General features: G+C 40.0%; 1 protein-coding gene across 7 annotated transcripts in view; it reads right to left on the bottom strand.

Annotated features, from left to right (window-relative positions):
* The window catches only part of FRMD4A (FERM domain containing 4A), a 308,777-nt gene that overhangs the window by 56,598 nt on the left and 231,210 nt on the right, over positions 1-20,969 (bottom strand). For all 7 annotated transcript variants that reach the window (XM_072147320.1, XM_072147319.1, XM_072147316.1 and 4 more), the window contains exons 5-7: positions 16,407-16,491; positions 8,273-8,329; positions 4,536-4,558 (exon numbers count right to left, since the gene is read on the bottom strand). In XM_072147320.1, coding sequence (XP_072003421.1) covers positions 4,536-4,558; positions 8,273-8,329; positions 16,407-16,491 — 165 coding nt within the window. The remainder of the gene's footprint in view (positions 1-4,535; positions 4,559-8,272; positions 8,330-16,406; positions 16,492-20,969) is intronic.

Below are 20,969 nucleotides of genomic sequence, written 5' to 3'. Positions count from 1 at the left end.
GTTCCCAGATTCTCCCCCCCCCCCCCCCAACTAACAATGTCTGCTAATAAAGGCTTACAGGTCCTACTTAAATCACCTAAAATTAGCTGGCAGTGGGGCCCTGTACCTTAATTAAAGACATTTTTCTGATATGCAAATTAGCTTTTTGACTCATCTCTGGCAGCCTGAGAGAGAAGAAGAGTCAGAGATACCACAGCCCATTATTTTGACTAACAGCTCTGTGTCTCTTCAAATCACTGCTCTGCCTCCTTGTACCTAGGAACATTCTACTAATAATCAACTACAGACATATAAAGCTCTATGTAGAGATGTGAAATATTGTGTCAATCTTTTTACACGGCGCCTTGTGTTACATTCATGACATGTGACCAGTAACATCATTGCAGGTCCTTCAACCTTCTAAGAATAGCAAACTGTACACCATGTATGTGATTACATGAAATCACAACAGACTCCATGGAGGATGGAAAAGAGTAGAAGTCCATGGAGGCAGCTGTGACTTCATGTGGCCAGATACATACATGGGGTACAGTTTTCTATTATTAAGAGACTAAAGGACCCAAGATGATCTCACTCTGGTCACATGACATTACTGTGACCAGTAAGGAAGCATAAGACATGGGGAGAAGTAGATGGGAGGGGCCGGATGAGCAGGACATGCCCCCCTCTGATACCAGGTAATATAAGATAAAAAATGATTTAGGTGGATGTAAGCAAAACTATTTTTAGCTAAAAGAAGGAAGAAGTCTCTATAGGAACTTGTCACTGGCTGTATATGTGCAAATGTGGTGAGAGGTTCCCTTTAAGTCTTTCTCAAATTGGCAAGATAATACTTTGTGCATTTCACTCAGAATCAAAAGTAAACTAAACTCCCAATTCTTTCTGTATATGAGCTGTATGGGGTCCAAAGTGCACATATGTCTTAAGAATCCTTCACTTGAGTTACCATAATGATGCCAATGTGCATTATATTAATAATATTTTTTTTTGCTATATTAAATAGGCAATTATTTTGCTATGGATTTTTATAGAAAACTGCTTAATCGGACAGACACTTGTTACAACCTGGTGAGCCAGGAATCAGTCCTGGCATCCATTCAGCCCCTGGAGCTATGAGTGTATCTTATATTACTGGCTACAGACTGCAGAGTGTGTACATATAAACATGCAAATACAGCGTATAGTGTGTGTATGTTGCTGTTTCTATAGGGTTTGCTTTGTGCAGTCTATTTTACTAGCTCACGTTTCACTCAGTTATTAATCTGACAAATCAGGTATCTCTTTCCATTGCTTATTAAACACACTTTCAGCTTTCCTTAAAAGGCTTTTTGTGTGTCTGCTTATAGGAAACATAAAATCCCCCACCCCATATGGCATGAGATGTAACAGAAAGATTAAAGCCATATTACGTTTCTTGGCCTGCCCTGCTGATTTTCTTAACCTGTTAATTGCTGGACACGCATGAAACCTAATACAAGTGCTCAGCATATGTTTCTTCTAGATTACTTTGCATATTTTTATAGCATATTCCACTAGATATGTGTTCATAGTCTTATGCAGCCTTGCCATTGAGTTTTAAGGCTTTTGTTAATGAAAAGAGTAAGCCCGCTCTGGCAAATATCACAAGTAATTGAAGAATGTGATTTAAACTTTTAGATTATTTTCTTTGAATCCTGTTGTCATCTGAAGAAATAGCACTGCCAAGAATACAATGAAAATGAAGGAAAAAAGTGTTGCTGTCGGTGATAAATAGGTTGACTGACAAAGCATTTCTGTAGAGCGTAGACATGATTCCTGCAGGATACATAACACATAATGCAGTATTCCAAAGTATTATAAACCATCTTTCTTGGTAAAAGGAAATTAATTCAATACTGTACTTTCATTTTGCTCCAATGCTGTATTCAGTCGGTAAGCCGAACAAATAAATTGTGTATTACAGTATATGGTAACTTTTATAAACACAGTGGAGTATTTAACTTGTTCTGCGGCCATTCAGCATTGAATGGGCACAGGGTATAATGAGTGCCCACTTGTCACCCAGCCAAGCCCCCTTGACAATCCCTTGGCGTGGAGGTGCTGTAAAAGGGGAAATAATCGCAATTTCTGGTGTGGTACCAGAAATTACGATTATTTAAGGGCCTGTTTGCCATAAAAACCTTGAGAAATAACCCCCAGCATCCCTGTAGCACTGCTTAGCAAATTGAGTACAATATTTGAGGCCTTGTCAAAGGGAAACAAGAAGTGATGTGTTGCATGTATCACATCTTTTACGTAGAATAGATGTTTTGAAAGTTGAGGTTGGACCATGGTTAATGTGTCCTTAAAGCATCCACAGAGACTGCCATCCATCACAGGCCATGAAAGGAAAACTGCATTTTTATAAATGCTCCCTAGTTCCAAGATGAAATATGATACAATGAAAATGAAAGGGAATCTTAAGGTCGGACCCCTAAGGTTTTTCCTTTTAGAGTACAGGAAACAGGACTTGAAAATTATTGTATTGAAATCATAACCAGCTGGGTATTCCTCAGAGCTGAAAAGGTTAACTAATGAGATGCTCTGCAGCCTATGATATTCCCGAGCTCCTGCATTTCACATGGTGGAGGAACAACAGAACTCTTGGAATAAGTCATGATTGAAAACAGAAACAATTGCTTATTATGTGGAAAGCATCTAATGGTAATTATATATTATTATAGATCATTTAAAGAAAAGTTTGCTGCACTGTTTACTGCAATTCTATATACTAAGAAGTCAGGAGCCCACAGCAAGGATGGCAAGATCTGTATCTCAGCACTTAACAAGATCTTGTTCAAGCAAGTACTAAAGAAGCAGACACAAGAAAGACGACAAACAAACTGCAGAATTATATATGTAGTCTATGATATACGCTCTATAACCAGCTTAAACTTTGAATAAGGATAATATCAGGTACAAACTTTGAACTGCAAAGTAAAGTGCACAATGCCTGTATGCCGGTGTGGATGGCTCACTAGTTCTCTATACGCTGTTCTCTAACCTACCATATGGTTTCCTTCCTTGTATCAACCAAATTACTCACATTCACTTAAGGTATAAGAAGAAAGATATTTGGGTGGGGTATTTCAGATATATAATTTAATTTACATGTTGAGCTTAGCTCTAATGCTACCTTCACAAGAGAAATGTATGAAAACAAAAAATTGTATGACATTAAAACCAGAGGTACAAAAAAGGTCTCCTAATAGTTAGTCTATAAGCACCATAAAGTTCAGGCCCATATTAGTCTATAAGCATCATATTAAAGATTTCCACATGACAAAATAATAAACCAGTTATGTAGATCTGTAAAAAGTGGTTACCACATGATCCTCTGGCCCATGTTCCATAAAAGTGTATAGATTAAAGGTGGACTCTCAGAATAATTTTCTTTGGTGGCCCCAAAAATTCCAGTTAGATGCTGGAAGGGCTCCAGGCATTGGCATATACACCATACTAGTTATAGCTATCTCTGAAGTAGAGATCCCTGGCGTATTCTACCTAGACCAATAAAGATAGCTCTTCAGGTAAAATTATTTCCTCCATTTGCAACAAGTACGTTTCTTTGAACTCAAGGGTCATTAGTTATTGTTAGTTACATTATTAGGTATTCTTGAATTGCTCATCAATGGATACAGAAAACAATAAGCTGGACAAACATCTATCTCACTTTCCTCTTAACATTGGCTTCTTCATCATATGGAGAAATTTATATGAGGTACAAAGGAGTAGAGAAATAGGACATGTAAGATAATAGATATGTTATATAGGCAGCCATAGGTGCCTACACAGAATTTGATAAGATACCAGCCATTGCTCCAGTGTTTTTCTTATGACATCTTAAAAGTTGATGACAAACCAATATTTGAAAGAGTATTTCCAGCATTACAAATATTGGGAATTTCTAGAACATGTAGAGATTTAGCGATTGAAGCCCAAGGCTTTCTCCACAATGTTCTCTGCATGGTGCCATCACCCAGCATGTGGAATGCAAACAGACAGCGGGCTGCCTATAATCCTGAAATATAGCACTCTCTTGAAGTGACTTGTGTTGTTTTTCTTGTGATCACTTTACTGAATACACTACAGTCAGCTGTGTATAGAAAAGCACAACAAATCGATTTTATGTTCTGTACATTTTGCTTACAATGGTCTATGGCACACACACACACTGTCATTGGTGTTTCTTTTACTATACAGCATGCCTTTTTTATAGGCATAATTATCTAGATGACATTTTTCATATTTAAAGTGTAGATCACTTCATTAAAACTTCCAGAAAAAAGCACTGTTGCAGCATTAGGATACATAAAAATATTCAAATCAAATCATCATAATTATAATAATACTGAATAACATAAACCAATGCAACCCTATGAAAGAAAATGCTTTAAAATACTATGGACAACCAGAAATTGAGAAGACCCCCAGTTTGGAAATTTTTTCAAGAGCAATAGTTCCATACCACCAAAAAGCATATTACATGTAAATTAGAAAAATAGTTAAGTACATACCTTGTAAAATCTCCCTTTGCCTCCTAAAATTAAACACAAAAAATATTTCAGGTTAAAAAGTTAAAACCATCTAAACTGTTTCTGTCAATCAATAACTAGGAACATAATGGGGGAATTTATTAAGACTGGCATGTTGAACGTTGTTAGCACTGTTGTATTGAGGGTATACCTGGCAGAGATTTTAGGTGTAGTTTCCAACGGATTTCCAATTTTAAAAAGGGCATTCACACCTCCGACCACCCTGCTATTGCAGACGAGAAATGTTATACCTCCAAATATGTTTGGTTTTAATTAGCCTTGGGGCAGACGGATATACAAAAAAGCAGCCATAAATATTTAATGTAGCCATTAAAAAAAGAAAGTGTAGTCACTAGAGATGAGCGAGTATACTCGCCGGCTCGAGATCGAGCATTAAATTAAGGAAAACATCTGTAAACATCTGTAATGTGTTATTCTGCACTGTTCTTTTAATGTGTTCTTTCAGTGAAAAAATGCTCGAGTCTCTCATTGACTTTAATGGGGTTCATTGTTCGATACGAGCACTCGAACATCGGGAAAAGTTTGTATCGAATAACGAGCACCCGAGTCAGTAATGGATAATTGACAATCTTCTACAACTTTATGTCCATAGCCTATTAAAAATTTTTTACATACTGCACTATGTAATAAATCATGTACCAAATCAGAAGACATAGCATGGTTATACACATCACAACAATAATACGTGTTTTCAAAGTGAACATTCATTTTGTACTGTATTAGTTTTTTTAAAACAAGAAGATAAAAATTCCTTAGAGTGGGACCCCAAAGCTTATTGTTTAAGAAGCCCTTCTGCTGACTAGGTTACTGACACAGGGCACTTTCCCATGGCTGAGAGTGTCTGCCTTGTGGAGAAGTTACATCTCTCTGGATTGGTCCTACAGGCCCTGTTGACCCATTAGAGAGCTTAGTGTTAGTTTTAAGTCTTACTATCTTTCAAACATTTACAATTAAGAGCATGGGGGAGGGGAGATGTCACTGCCACAACCCTTAGTTACTGATGCAGAAAATCCATGCATGCCACAAGGCTATTCAGGCTCAACTTCTATTCCTGCTCAGCAGCTGTAGCAGCATAGGAGGTTGCTAAGAAAAGCTTAATCCCTGATCTATGTCTATTTTATCTTCCTGCCTATTTGAGTCTTATAATGTACAATGTCACATAGCAACACTGGATCTTGAAGTTTAATGATGCTATTCAACATTGACCTATGTATTGTACAAGTCTTTTCAACTCAGAGTCCTTTGTAAGTCCTGCTAGATAGAATAGATAGGCAAAATGTAGCTGTAGTCCCAGTAGAAAAAGTCTGTAATGCGGTCCACAAGCATCTGATGCTGTGTACATTGTGTACAGCTCTACCACTTATACATTGCCTTTGGTAAAGAACTGAATAAAACCAAACTTTCCTATTCTCATAGTATTTTGCAGCAAAAATGTAAAAAACTTATGATTGATATAAACATACCCTCGTCAATTTTTCTTGAGTTATGCTGCTACCAGTATACTCAACTCTCAACACTGAAAGCACACGAATGTTTGGCCGGAGTGTGCCTGCGTTATTAGTAATTGGAAGGAATAGCGCAGTGGTGGCGGACCTATGGCACAGGTGCCAGAGGTGGCACTCAGAACCCTTTCTGAGGGCACCTGGGCCATCGCCCCCAGCACACCAGAAAGGACTCAAGGGATCTTTCTGCAGTTCCAAGCAACTTAAAAGATACTGCTTTCAGTCATATATGTAAGTGATACTTACTTCATTACTAGGGACTGTAGGAAAAGGGAGAATGAATAGACAGGGCTGAATTATCTTTGGAGGACCTCCTGCTGGCCCCACCATTCTCTGTGTACAGAGGGACACTGGAAAGAAGCTAAAATTATGCTAATGTTCCATCTTTCTACTGTGTTTCTGTCCTCAGGAGCCCAATATGATTGAAAGTTGTTGAAGAACATGGAGCAATAAGTTACTTCTTTAATTATTGGTTGGCACCTAGCGATAAATAAGGGGGGTTTTGGGTTGCTTTTTGGGCACTCGGCCACTAAAAGTTTCGGCATCGCTGGAATAGCGGTTTTCTAAACAAGTTCTATTGAAGGTGTGGCCACCGCTTTAGTTGCAGTTCAGATAACATTCATTAATGATATGACTGGGGGGGGGATTCATTTTTGACTTTCCCACAGGTTTTTTTTCTTTTATGACACTTACGAAATTTCTTTTTTTGGGTGCAGCTTTGAGTTCCCACTAGTTTCCCAACACTTTTTTGGTGCATTTTTTTGCACACACTTAATGTGCAAAACCAAAGTTAGGCAATATCCACTATTCAGTGGAACTGAGGGAAATTGCCTAGCGCTGCGCTCACCGATCTCCGTCATCAACCCCTTGGGCCACAATCTAACATCCCAGTATTAATTATATGCAAAAACACTGACCCTGTGCCACAATTGATAGATGCCCCCTATATGTGTATCACTTAGCCCTGCATACTACATTCATTTAGATAGCATTGCAGCTATTAAGAGAGAAATAAAAAAGTAAATCTTGAACTTTAACAGTAAAAAAACTAAAAATATACATGTACTATGTGTGAAAGGACTGTAAAAATTCAGCATTGGATTGGATTTATTCTACCTGATCATAGAAATTCAGCAAGCTTGCTGAAGGCAAGGCGTGGTAAGGTAATGAAAGGGAGTAAATTAGAGGACCTATTTCTATCCAAATTTGAGGCTCGGCAGTCTTTTTCTATTGTCACTGGCAAATAGTGGGAGGATTATAATAATAAAATAAATTCTTATTATTCTTATCAATTTGCCATCATATTCTGCATTTATCATACATCAGCGTTCATGTAAAGTCGATAAAGTCCCATCCTCCGGTGCCACTGCATACATCAGGAGGCTCTGTCCTCGCTGCGAAACTTGTAATTCTATACTTGGTTTTTAAGGTCGCCAGTACTTGGAATTATTTCAGGGCTTATAGCCAGAAAACTGTAGTACAAGCCCTGATAAAACTTCCCCTATAGATTTTAGTGTTCATATAAAAACATAAAATAAGACATTACAGGGTAATGAAAAAATGTAAACAATACTAATAAGGATCCTGCTTGCAATTTATGGACTTAACGATAGTTATTGGTTCATGTACAGTTTATAGTTTTTACCAATCATTCCATGTGAATCTGCGTCAAGCAGCATTATGTGCATGGGTCTCCTTTGCTTTGTATTGTGTTTACTGGCAAGGTAAAGTGGGGTACAAGCTTTATAAAGGGGCTCAAGGCCCTTTTCTCTCTACTATGGACTGAAATGTCTCAATAAACTGGTCTTGTTTCCATCTGCAACAATGATCTTTGTCTGCACAACCACAAAACTACAAGGAATGGCAATTTCTGACAGTGGACTAAAGAAACTTGTCTAATAATGCAAACAGTAATGTAAGACTCAGTCCAACTCTATTAAAAGAGTAAAATCATAATAAAGGTCTTTGCTGTCACATGGGGTTCATTAGATGGAGTAGGGACCGCCCAGATTTACTATACACATATGGGTTATGAAAAACAAAAAAAGGCAACATTGTGATCTTAATTGATTTCACATTTTACATTTGAAAGCATGTGGTGTGTATGATGTGGATGACAATGTTTTCGATTCAATTATCTTTCTTCATTCCTCCATGTGAGAACAATCTGATAGGCGGAGGAGAAAGCCTTCTTACCTGCAGGATGTACGCTGCCAGTTCAAAAACAACTTCGCTGTCAACATCTATCAATTCCTGCAAAAGCCAAAAAGAAAAAGATGTTGTGAATTTGCAGAGAACAGGCTGCTCCAAGCTGTATAATGTGGCGTGCAGAGCTGCACTCTTATGGATACACATCAAAGGTCTGTATTACAATGTAAGATGGGATGGTAAGAAAAGGGGGGCTATACCAAACCTCCCTTCTAACATATAGGCAGCCTGACATAGGAACCAAGGTCCTGCAGTTATTTTCATCACAATTCAGCAAAGATTATTAACACACTTTGTAGCCTGTTGTCTGCCACACAGCAGTGATACAACTGATACAATCAATTACAATCCATACATACAGCAGCCTAAATTTCTGGATTCAAAAGGGAGCAAGGGAAATCTGTCAAGTATGATGAATTCCCCCACGCGCAGGACTGTCAATTGTTCTCTATTTGTAGTTCCCAAATGCACCACAAGGAAGTGAAACATTTGTTGGCTAAAGAAAGTGATTTCCGGAGGCTGAGCCAGCAGAAAAGGTATTCCTGGCACAGCAGAAATATGACCCTTCATATCTAATCTACTGTGACTGCCAAATGGATTATTTATGCACTCATAGATCAGTGGCACAAAATTGATTTAGATCATGTGTGTACATTGTAGGCCATTGTATGCAGACAGATGTATAAGACAATAAAGAATAACAAATCAAATGTAGTCACCAGATCTTCCTCATATTTAGGGAAACCCCCACCTCTTAGTGATTTAATAGAAGATTCCTTTTTTTTTTTAGTTTTACTAGAACTACCTATGTGATACCTTACAGAAAAATCATATGTTCTCCATTCATTGGATATGTCCCGGCAAATTGAGCACAACATTGATATGTTAGTGCTGCTTTAGTCCAATTCATGTTTAGATGAAAGTCAATGGGAAGACATGACTAAAAGTATGCACAATCTAAAATTAGCTAGGATGGAGACCAGAATCAATGCTGGAATCATTTTGCTGAGCTTGCTTAAAGTAAATCAGTTACTAAAGTTAAAGGGGTTGTTCATTAAAATAAAACTATTGGAAAAGGGGATCCTCAAGGAACCACTAAAAACTTAAAAACCCCCTTCACCCTGCCAATGCTCCACAATCCAGGCTGTACTGCACATCCTGAGTGCCTTGGCCATTTCAAAGCTCCTTTAAAGGACACCTGTCATCAGGTCTCTGTCACTAGTCCTGTCACTACTCCCTGTTGGAGCAGCTGGGGGTGTGGCTGTGCTTCCCACTCATGAATAAGCTGGATTGCTTGAATATGCTAATGACTCATTGGACATTTCACAGGTCATTTGCATACAGCTTAAGGACCTCATTGCTTAAGTTTACAGACATGTAGAGGGACAATGAAGGGATAGAGGCAATGCTCTCTAATGGCAGTTTATGAAAATATGTTTAGTTTAGGGGATTAATTTGCCTGACGGGTTCTCTTTAACTGTAATTTTAAAAATATCAATCAAGATGGTTAATGCAGGCCTTTTCTACTATTTTCTATGCATCCATCTATTGTGAGATTTGTATTGTGTTTGTTGTATCTTATAAAGCCCCAAACTATGCTGCAGCACTGTACAAAGACTGTCATTATTCACAACAGTAAACTGTATTAAAAACATCCTACTGTTAATGGAAACTTGCTACAGTCTTGTTCACATTTTATTTAACTCACCTGCCATATATATAGATTTCAACAATTAGATGTTATTAAAAAATGTACCTGTGTGAAGATAATTTCCCATAAATATAGACATATGGTCCCTCATAAACAGAGAACAGTTGTCCTTGGTCACAACCAATTCTGCTAAATTGATTGGGCAAAGAAAGAAATTATTTTTGCGAATGAAATTGCTGGGCGTTACTGCATGTCCCACAGCCGCCCTGTAGTAAGGAACACTGAATCCAGGTGGTCAGGTGTCTCAATAGTGCTTGCCTGGCCACAGCTGGGAGAGTGTGGTGGTGGTCTTATCCAATGACAACTATTTTGTTTTTAAGGGACAACATGACTACAGTTATTGGAAATAATCTTCACTCAGGTAGATAACGTGATATTGAAGAAAGGTATCAATAAGATGAATTAAATTTAATGTGAACGCCCAGATGAAAATACCCATTTAAGTAGTTCAGGAAAAATTTTCAGCTGAGACTAAAGACCTAAATATATGTGTCATGTCATTAAAGATCTAACATGCAGATCTGCTTCAGATCCAGTACTACAGAAATCTGTGATACTACCGGTCACGCCATAATGCAGGGAAACTTAATAAGGGAAAACTCTTAGACCATCACATAGGTTTAAGCAAAATACGATTCGGACAAATCCTACTTAAATATTTATGTGATTGGAATAAAGTCTTCTATGAAAATCCTGCTTTTCACTTAGTGCATTGAACTCTGAAGAGTTGATCAGTGAACTTTGGGTACCCAAACAGTGAATGTCTCTGAATACCGGATGCAGAGTTCCCATGAATAGCTGCAGGCAGCCACTAATGACATTCCCTCACCATTCTCCACCTACAATCCCATTCCCCTCTCTCTCAACGGCTCTGCAAGTCATAAAGACTGTTTCCCAGAGAAAGACAATCAGAGCTCTGTTCTTTTCTGGTCCTGATTTAATTAACAACCTCTTCAGCTATTATAAGCTTCTTATTTCTAAATCTCAGAGTCAAACCCGCACCTTATCATCAAGGTCAATGACATTGGTGGAAAATGGGCCAAGTCTAGCTGCAAGATCTTCAAGAAACTATGACCACAAGGATGTAGCACACATATTAATTTATATTGGCATCCATATTTCACATACAGAAACAATAATGTGTTTTTTGTCTATTGGAGCTAGGATTGTCACCTGGTTATTACTCTCCCACCATACATTGTATTGTTATCCGAGGCAAGCACTGCAGCCTCTTTTATGTTTGTTAGAAGATCACTTTGGCTGCTAATAATAATAATAATCTTTATTTATATAGCGCCATCAAATTCCAAAGCGCTTAACAAATCATAGGTGACATATACAATTATATTACATTACACCGAACATACAATAGGAACAATAGGAGTAAGGGCCCTGCTCACAAGAGCTTACAGACTATGAGGATGAGGGGGTGACACAAGAGGTTGTATAATGGTCCAGCCATTCTTTATAAGGGAACAATATAAAATAATTTAATAAATAAAAATTCTGCTGCTTGAACCAGCCACCAGCCGCCATCTTATTTACAGGGTCAAGGGTGAAAAGGACTGCAGAGAAGCCTGGAACTTGGTATATATCTGGTGTTTGCCGGATAACAGACAGGAGATAGGACATAGGATAGATTAGTAAAGGGAGAGTTGACCCTAACAACTCTATATTGAAGAAATCATTATAAAAGGCTTCAGATAAAACCAATAACCATTTATATTCCTTTCAATTGAAACATCATACTAATAAAGCTTCTATGTCACATAAGAAGGGATCTCTGTGACATGCAGCGCCCTCTGTAGGCCTGCAATAGGAATAACATATATTATAGGCAGGAGTGTTTTCAGACTCCACATTCATGCATCTATAAGATAATACCCTCCTGCTTTGTGTATAGATTTCTCTGGCCGTTACTAGAAGCGTTCTTATGGATCCTGCAACGTGAGCAATGCTTGTTTGGTTTCTTTGCTCTTCTTTCAGCTTTTTAGTTGCTCAATAAGTATTTATAGCCATAGGGAAACACATTGAGGATAGCCCCTAGCCTTATACTCTGGATTACCAATGGCATATACCTATAAGACGATTACTAGGGTGGTCTACTTTGCAGTCCATAATATCCTAAGATATCAAATAATAACATCAGGCTTCACTAGGTATGAGCACAGTGAGAAGCAGACAGACACAATGAACAGTTCCTAATAATTTCGCCCTATTGACAACTCTGAGTCAGGAAGCTGCTTATCTCCACCAAGCGACATTTTATGCTAAGACAATAGTGTTTAGTCAACAGGAATGTCATTTTCTATAGATTACAGCTACTGCTACCCATTCTTGGCAAGAGATCTCTCTGGCATATTTGTAATTGTTAGAAGGAACTGCTGGGATTCTACCGTGACCTTGTCCTCTTTGTGTTACAAAGTACACTCACACTCCCCAAGGATCCCCCTGCCCTGAATACAAGCTGGTGATAAGTGCTGCAGAGAAGCTCAGGCAGGGCTTTTCATCTTCCATGTCAGAGCCAAGAGAATCCTTATGAGAACAAATGCCGGAAGATTCCTAGCCTTTCCAGATACTGTACGTTATGGCCATTTCTTTTATTGCAGATGAGATATTTTCCGCCTCAAGTATAAGATTGTTATCAGGCTCAGGAGACATGTATTTTTATGACCTTAGTCTATTTACTGGAGAATGTAAAATCCATCTGTGGACTAACTAGTCTAGTTATACAAGGTTATTCCTACTTTACTTCACCACATCCTGGATACAGTCTTGTACTGTATTATGCTGTACTTAAGTAAATAAATATTGTTTGTATGATGAAAAATTATACAATTTTCCAATATACTTTCGGTAACAATTCCTTGTGGTTTCCAAGATCTCTGCTTGCTGTCTTGCTATTGAAAGCTTCTATGTTTACTTCCTGTGGATAGAAATCTGTCCCTGGTCATGTGATGTCACACATGTGCACGGCTCATTATATGAGAGTAATCAGTGCTGTATGATATAATGAGCCGTGTGCAACACCCCTGCCAAATTATAAGCAAGGGGGTAGTTACGAAAAAGGCTCTCTACCTGTCAGGATCCATCTGGTGGGCCTGATCAACTCACTCAAGGGATAATGCAGGGAGATCTCAGGAAATCTGCAGCTGTAGCATCTGCTTGGAAAGGCAATAGTTAAATGGGTGTAAGCTGTTATCCAATTACGTGGCTGTATTGTAAACTGGAGTGTGATTGGAGAGGTGCTAACACCTGACCAGGGGCAGTATAAAACCCATGTGCAGTGGGAGCACAGGTCTCTTTAGCACATGGACAGAGTGAAGAGAGAGCCAGTGTGTAGCATACCTTCAGTGCTGTGACAGAAACCAATCACAGGAACTGAGTCTGGACACTCTAATTATCCCAGCCTACTGATGCTTTATTCCTGAAGACCACTCTGCTAGACCACTCCAGTACCAGAATTCAGACCTGCTGTTTGACCGTTTAGGCCCGTTGTCTGCTACCTGTGCAATAAAGAACCTTGAGTTGATTTGCACCATGTTGCCTCCGTCTGATCCCTGGATATGGTTGCTTACCACCACAGGTTCCCCCATTCAATACCCAGGGACCTATCTTACATACAGTCAGGGGTTGCCCCAGGGAGAACCATTACATCAGCCTCTCCCTCCATATTTCTTGCACACACCCCCTGCTAGAGACCTTCCAGGCTGTAGGTCCAGGTCTGCAATCGCCAGTCTGGTATTTTGGGCCCCGGCTGCCACTAGGCCCCAAGAAAGGGCTAGGCCCCTTTGGGGGATGTTGCACATGCATCTGTGTGACATCTCATGACCATGGACTGGTTGATATCCACTGGAAGGAAACATAGAAGCTTCCTATAGAATGACTTCAGGCTGAGATCCGTGAGGAATTTATACAGAAAGTATATTGAAAAACTTTTCATCATACAGTAACATTTATTTGCTGAAATGGGAACAACTTTCATTTACCTTAGCATTTTCAAAGCTTATCTCCAATTACATAAAACACTTATCCGTTTGTACTGTATGTGCTCTACAGAAGCACATTATAAAACAGTTGTGCTTTCTGTGTTACTGTATAGAGAGTGTGTACCCCTAGGCCATGTTCACAGGAGGAGAGGAGATTTGACAAGATACATTGCTGTTAACATTTCCATTTACAAAATACAAAGTTAATGCAATGCATTAACAACGTATTAGCACAAAGTTAACAAAACACTAAAGCTAACATGTTAACAAATGTGTTAGTGTTGTGTTAACATTAAGTTTTGTAAAATTGTTAACAGCGATGTAATAAGGCAAACTCATCTCCTAAGCAAACGTATACGCCAAGTGTGAACACAGCCTTAGGGCTCATTCACTTGGCTATGTCCTCGCCTGGACCGCAGGTTGGAATACCCCTTCAAAATAATACAGCATATGCTTCATTTGTATTATTAACATTACTGCATGAAGCCATTTTTATTTTTGAGTTCAGTGATCAGTAAATGGAAATCATTTAAGCACAACTGCATCATAATATCTAGTAGTATGTAGTATAGCAGCTACCCATGGATATCCTGATACCCTGATCCATGCCCTGACTGATCTTGTCATAGAGATGCGTATCTAAATTGGATATATGAGGCTTTCCTTCAGTTTCAATGAATCTCAGCACTAGGAAACCGTCTCCCGTTACTATAATGTGGAGCTACTGCCATCTAGTGGGCAATGAGGTATTTGCAGTAACAGAAAATGTTTTTTTAAATTTCCATATTTTTTAATCTCAGCCTCTTTAATTATACTGATTTAGCAAATTGTGACAAATATGCTAAATTCTGAAAATGGTACTATCCAATGCAAAATTGTTAAACATTGTAGAGATAACTGTGCTTAAGACTGGTATAAATCATTGAAGGTGTACATGGTTTTTACAAGTTGTTGCTATTGATCCTTTCTCTTATAAACACTAAAGAAAGTTTAAAAGAAATGAACCACTTAAAAAAAAAAAAAAAAAATACTCACCTGCGCTCCTCTTTATCTTGATCCCTGCACTGTCGCTAGCAATGACACGTCACCTAGAAAACAAACTTCTAATAAGCTGCACGGAGTGCTGGGACAAGATCTCGGGCGCTCCGGGCTGCTAATTATGCTAGGAGCATGAGAGAGGGAGGTGCGGTTGTGTGCATAACAAGCAGCGCGGAGTGCCAGACATCTTGTCCCCGCGCTCCGTGCTGCTAATTATAACTTTCTTTTCTAGGTGATCCTGGCTTGTCAAGACTAGCGACAGACAACGCTGGGATCAACATCAAGAGGAGCGTAGATGAGTATTTTTAGCCCTTTTTTTTAAGTGGTTGGTTTCCTTCAAGACAATTCGTGCCATAATCTGCTATAAAATCAGTCCTATCAATACGATAGACCATACCTCCCAACTTTTGGGCTAAAGAAAGAGGGACAAAAATCCCCCCCCCCTTTTCCCTAAACCATACCATTGCCCCACCCCTAAACATAGTATAATATCGACCTTTATGGTCCCACATAGTATAATGTTCCCACCTCCCTATGGACTCTAATGCCCCATCTTAAATTTTATTATTCTTTTACTTTTGTTCAGATGTAGGAAACCTTGAATTTTGTTAAAATAGCAAAAATGTATTCAAATTATTAAATAGATGAAACACCACTGATACACAACTCCAGACAAATGGAAAAACAAAAAGATGGATATTTTTCTCTGCTGATTGTTATATCTACTTCTGATGCAAAGGCATCCTTGCTTAGTTATCCTGATCCATATTCCTTTCTCCTGCAGGTGAGCTGATTGATTTTTTCTATAAACTAGTTATAACAGATGAGGAGGTGACCACCGACCAGTGTGACCCGATAACAGACCAAAATAATACACATAACAAACAACTACCTACTGTGTCACTGTGCCCCCTCTGCTGTCACCACACAACAAGCAAAACCATCGGCTGAGTTGGCAAAACACACATGAAAGATGGGTGCCGACATACTAGCATACTCTGAAGTGGATCAGGAAGGGGCTGTTTCAAACTGTGCAGCAAAAAGCAGATAATGAGAGCGCCGGGTCAGAGCTTCTATGTTGAAGCAGACTTCCACCTTAAATGGAAAGGCTTCTCAATTGAGTACAGAGTAGCAGCTGCTTAGTAAGATGAAGGAGCTTCCTCTGCACAGATACATATATCTACCAGCTCTGCAACTGTTATGTGGGACAATGCAGGATACGTTCTCCCAACTTCTCGGGATGGCGGAAAAGTCCTGAAAAATCAGGACTGTTCCGCTAAATCCAGGACGGTTGGGAGCTGTGCATACCAATAGCCAAATTCCAGACTTTTGCTTTGTGGAGTGATTTTGGCAGTGCTTTGTTACATAAAAAATGCATTCTTACCTTGTATATACAAGACTTGGCATTTAAGAAGAAGAGCTCAATAGTGGCATTGTCCTTCAGATAAGAAATACTCTCAATGTAGAATCTGTAACACAGAAAAGAAGATACATAAGACATGCACACAGCAGTAAATGTGCACATCAGAGAAATATGTAACAAATTGCGCGGAAGAAAAAGTGGAGATCTGTTGGAGCGCTCTTTGTATTACTGTGGAGTATAAAGATTCAAGGAGCGCTCCAACAGATCTCCACTTTATCTTCTATGCAATTTTGGATTCAACGGGCCCGACTAAGGATCCGAGGATAGGAGATAATTTGTGACAACAACTTTCTATCACCAACACTATGAAGAGTAGTTATGCAGTCGGTAAGCAGCATTATTTAAAACATAAGATCACCTCTATTGATCACCTCTAGTGATAGTGTTGCGCTATGCGCGCTTGTTCCTTTGTTTTTGTTCTAGATATTTACACTTAACGGAGGTGAGTGAAAATTATGACACACTATTGGACAGTTTGAACACAGAAAACATGGTACACGGACATTTTGTGTCTGTTTTATTTATGTGTATTTGGTGTTAGTACCATATATATATATAAAATATTCCCATAAATCTTTTCAGAGTATTAAATTAAGGATAAATAGCAACACTATTATAGAAATGCTGAGGTATTTTGTTCAGCTCACCACTCTGCCGAGAAACATATTCCTTACAGTATGGCCTCCTTCCTTCTAAATCAACTTTTATAATTATTCTAATGAGCCACAGTGGCTTTGGTGGGAGCTTCCAGAGCCCCTCAGTGCTGCAGCTTCACAGGCTGCTACAATGAGCAGAACAGGTCTCCCCCTGCACTTCCTGCTGCTGCTAGATTACACAGGTAGAAGGAGGGGGTTGGGTGAGGCATGTTCTGCTCAGTGCAACAACCAGTGAAAAGAAATTACAGAGGGGGCCTGGAAACACCATCCAGAGCCCTTCAGACTCATTAGTATAATTTTAAAAGGTGATTTTAGAAGGAAGGAGGCCATGGATAACAAATATAATATAATATAATGGAGCTATGAGTAAATGTCCCTGGTTTATCATGACGTATTTTGGTGGTAGATCTTTTTTAATTCCAGTCAACTGTTAGGGTTAAATCAGAGGCAGGACAGTATCCTGTTTATAATAGAATAACTTTTTTTCCCCATATATTTGGGATTTTATTTGTCATATTTCTTGAGAAAGGACATGACTAATGGTGGTACTATATGACCACGTGAAGCAGCGATGTTTGTTACATCCAAGTAAACCTAAAGTGAACCTGTCACCTCATTTTCACAAATACAGCGAGTGACGGGTTCCCATAGAGCCCTATTAACCAACTGACATCCTTCTTTTAACTAAAATTTTTCCCCCACAAATTTACCTATAGCCTATATTACCTGGCATCAGAAGGGTTGTGTCCTGCTCGGCCGGTCTCTCTAATTTACACCTACCCATCTGATGTCATCTACGGTCCTTTACCCAGTTACGTTTGAAGCATCTACCCCATGGCACATGGCAGTATCATGGAATGATCAGAGCATGCCTCTACGGACTTATGTTGCTCCCCATCCTCCATGGAGCCTGCTGTGATTTAATTTAATCAGATACATACATGGGTAGACTGTGCAAATATAACAGGACCTTTGATGACGTCACCCTGGTCACATGACCATGGCCAATGATGTGACAGAGCTCTCTTTTAATGTTCCAGACAGCAGCATGTTCTGCAGCAGTGAGACCCATCAATCAAGAACAAGGAGGCAGGGCAATGCAAGTAACCACTGAATATGCAGAACTTAATTGGACTCACGTAGTGACATTGGACTGACATCTGGTGGTTTGCAGTTTAGTTTACAAACTATTTTTTTTTACATTGCAGCCAAAGGACAAAAGGACAAAGGACAGTGCTTTTTAACCATAGTTTTTATTTATTTTGGGTGGGTTAATTTGCATGACAGGTTTTCTTTAACATGTTTTTTCTATTTATATCTATGTTTAGGCACACTGTGGATTAGCTCTACTCATGTATGTGTTCCACTGCATTGTAAAAGATTGATCTGAGTGCTTGTTGCATTACCAGATTAAAGATGTATAGAAGATTTTATATGCAAATGAGCAACATATTGGAGCACATTTACATACCCGAAATGGTGTAAGTAGATGGGGTAACATAATGGGGCACATTTACTTACACCAAAAAGTGCATTGTCCACCTATAATGCACTGTGCCGCGATTCACTAAGATGGTGCGCCCGATATCCTGCATGTTTTGCTTCCCCGCTCAGGTCCAACAGAGTTCACCTTCTTCTTACTGGTGCATGTAAGTGCATTGTCTTGCGACACAGTCCGCGACCCTTAGTAAATAAGTCCCACTATTTTTTTCTACCCAGAGTGTTTATATGTGTTTGTGTGTGTGTGTGTGTGTGTGTGTGTGTGTGTGTGGCGGTGGGGGGGGGGGGGGGGGGTTGCTGCTTATCTCCCATAAGATAGAGTTTAAAAAAAATGGTGATGGTATGTCTCACTTTAGACTACAATTATGACCTATTGGTTGAAACGCATTGGGCCGCAATGCTTTGTACATCGCTGTAAGGAATATATACATGGATTGCATCAATAAAGGAAGATTATAATAAGAAGATTTCCTGTGGTGCTGGATATGGAATTTTTTCAACTTAATTATAGAAATGTTACATCTGAATGCCTTTGCCTTTGTTATACAAGTGGCACAAATCAATGTTCTCTAGCTACTTACAGCACAAGTGCAACATCCCCCACCGGGGCCTAGCCTTTAAGGTGAGGCCTAGAGACAGCCGGGGCCCGCGGTACCGGAGTGGCTGGCGGTTGCGGCCTAAGCACGCTATTGTCACGGTGCTTGGTACGGGGGAACCGGAGGGCTGTCCTACAGCCTGGCAGGTCTCCAGCAGGGTGGTGTTGGCAAGAAATGATGAGGGAGCGGCTGCTATAGCGGATCTCCCTGGGGCAACCCCTTAATGTCCCGAGTGTGAGTCTCTGGGTGATGGACAGGGTGCCGGTGATGAAGGCAGCCGTATTAGCAGGGACCAGACGGAGGCAGAAGTTGAAGCAAACAACTTACAGTTTATTGCAACCGGCAGGAACTGCAGAAAACGTGCCTTTAACAGGTAGGTAGGGTGCCGAGATGTGAGTTGGAGGGAGCCTCAGGAGATAGTTCACCAGCCTGGATGTAGAGGGCAGGCTGGGTGGCAGCTGTGTCCTTATAGGAAGCTTCAGCTTGTCCTGTAGAGCTTCAGGTATCACCCTTGAAGGTAGGAATGATACCCCTTTCCTCACTACACTACTCTAGTCTAATAGCTCCACTCTTCAGTGGCAGGGGCTAAGCTCTTCCTGCTCTGGTATGGGCTAGACAGAGATTTACTCACTCACTCACTACAGAGACTGAGAGACTTCTCTCAGTCTAACTCTCTAAGAGTGCTCCAGAACATTCTGGGCCAGAGGTTTTATTACCTCCCTTTGGTCAGGTGGTGGCTGCTCCTCCAATCACATCTCAGCTACAGAGCACAGGATGTAACACAGACATTGGTTGACATAATTACATCATACATTAACATCTGCCTTGCCAGGCAGGATTAACCACTGCAATTTCCCCTTGATCCTATAAGGACCATGTAGTGTAAGGTGGTGTTACCTACAGGTGGGACGTATTCGCAAGCACTACCTCGCCATTGCATCGGCGAGGGTGTTGCATACCCCGGGGGCAATTGAAAGAGCCGCCCTCGGCTCGACTACCGATGGTTTGGGCACAGAGGGGGCTAAGGGCAGGCTATGTGAGGTGTAGGGACAAACCGCCCATGGTCCTGGAGACAGGCACCTGGGTTGGTGTCGGACTAAGACAAACATGTAGCTGTATGACAGTTGGTCGCTGACGCCATTAAACCGAACTGTACAGTAGGAAAGGTGTGGTGTCATGTCCTGTAATCCACTCCTTGCACCAAGGCCTGTATATTTGTTTGATCAACGCTTCTTCCCTGGCGGCAATTATATGGTGTCTATCTGCATTGCGTTAGCATATGCGACACGAGTACCTCCTGACTGACAACCTTACCCATGTATGAGTGGCATCCAGGTGCTATCTGTGTAACACCCCCGGTCCCCTAAAGACCCGCAGTTTACGGACTACCCCCATGTGCAAACCTCAGTTTGAGGGATCAGGTAGCGGTCAGTGTTTTACATAAAAGACGGTCCGACACAGCCACACTACAACCTGAAAAGCCTATGAAAGGGTTAATGCAGACTACTGGCATATATGACAGTGTGCAAACATTTTGTAAACTCACATTGGCTTAGGAGCTCAATGGGTACACATCTTATAACATTACAAACGTTACAGATAGTTAGGCTACTCAGGGTAGCAGCATAGTAAATGTCTCTTTTCCTGCAAAGAAAAGGCATAAAAAAGTGCAAACAGAATGTCCATACCTAAAAAGGAAGGCATTAAGTGCAAAATAATAGTCAATTACATTGCAACTTTTCCTGGAGGTTGGCAAAAGTCTCTCAGAAGGT

This window comes from Engystomops pustulosus, chromosome 4 (assembly GCF_040894005.1).
Source record: "Engystomops pustulosus chromosome 4, aEngPut4.maternal, whole genome shotgun sequence".
Lineage (NCBI taxonomy): Eukaryota > Metazoa > Chordata > Amphibia > Anura > Leptodactylidae > Engystomops > Engystomops pustulosus.
Note: the sequence above shows the minus strand (reverse complement) of the source record. Positions and strands in the feature narration are given on the sequence as shown.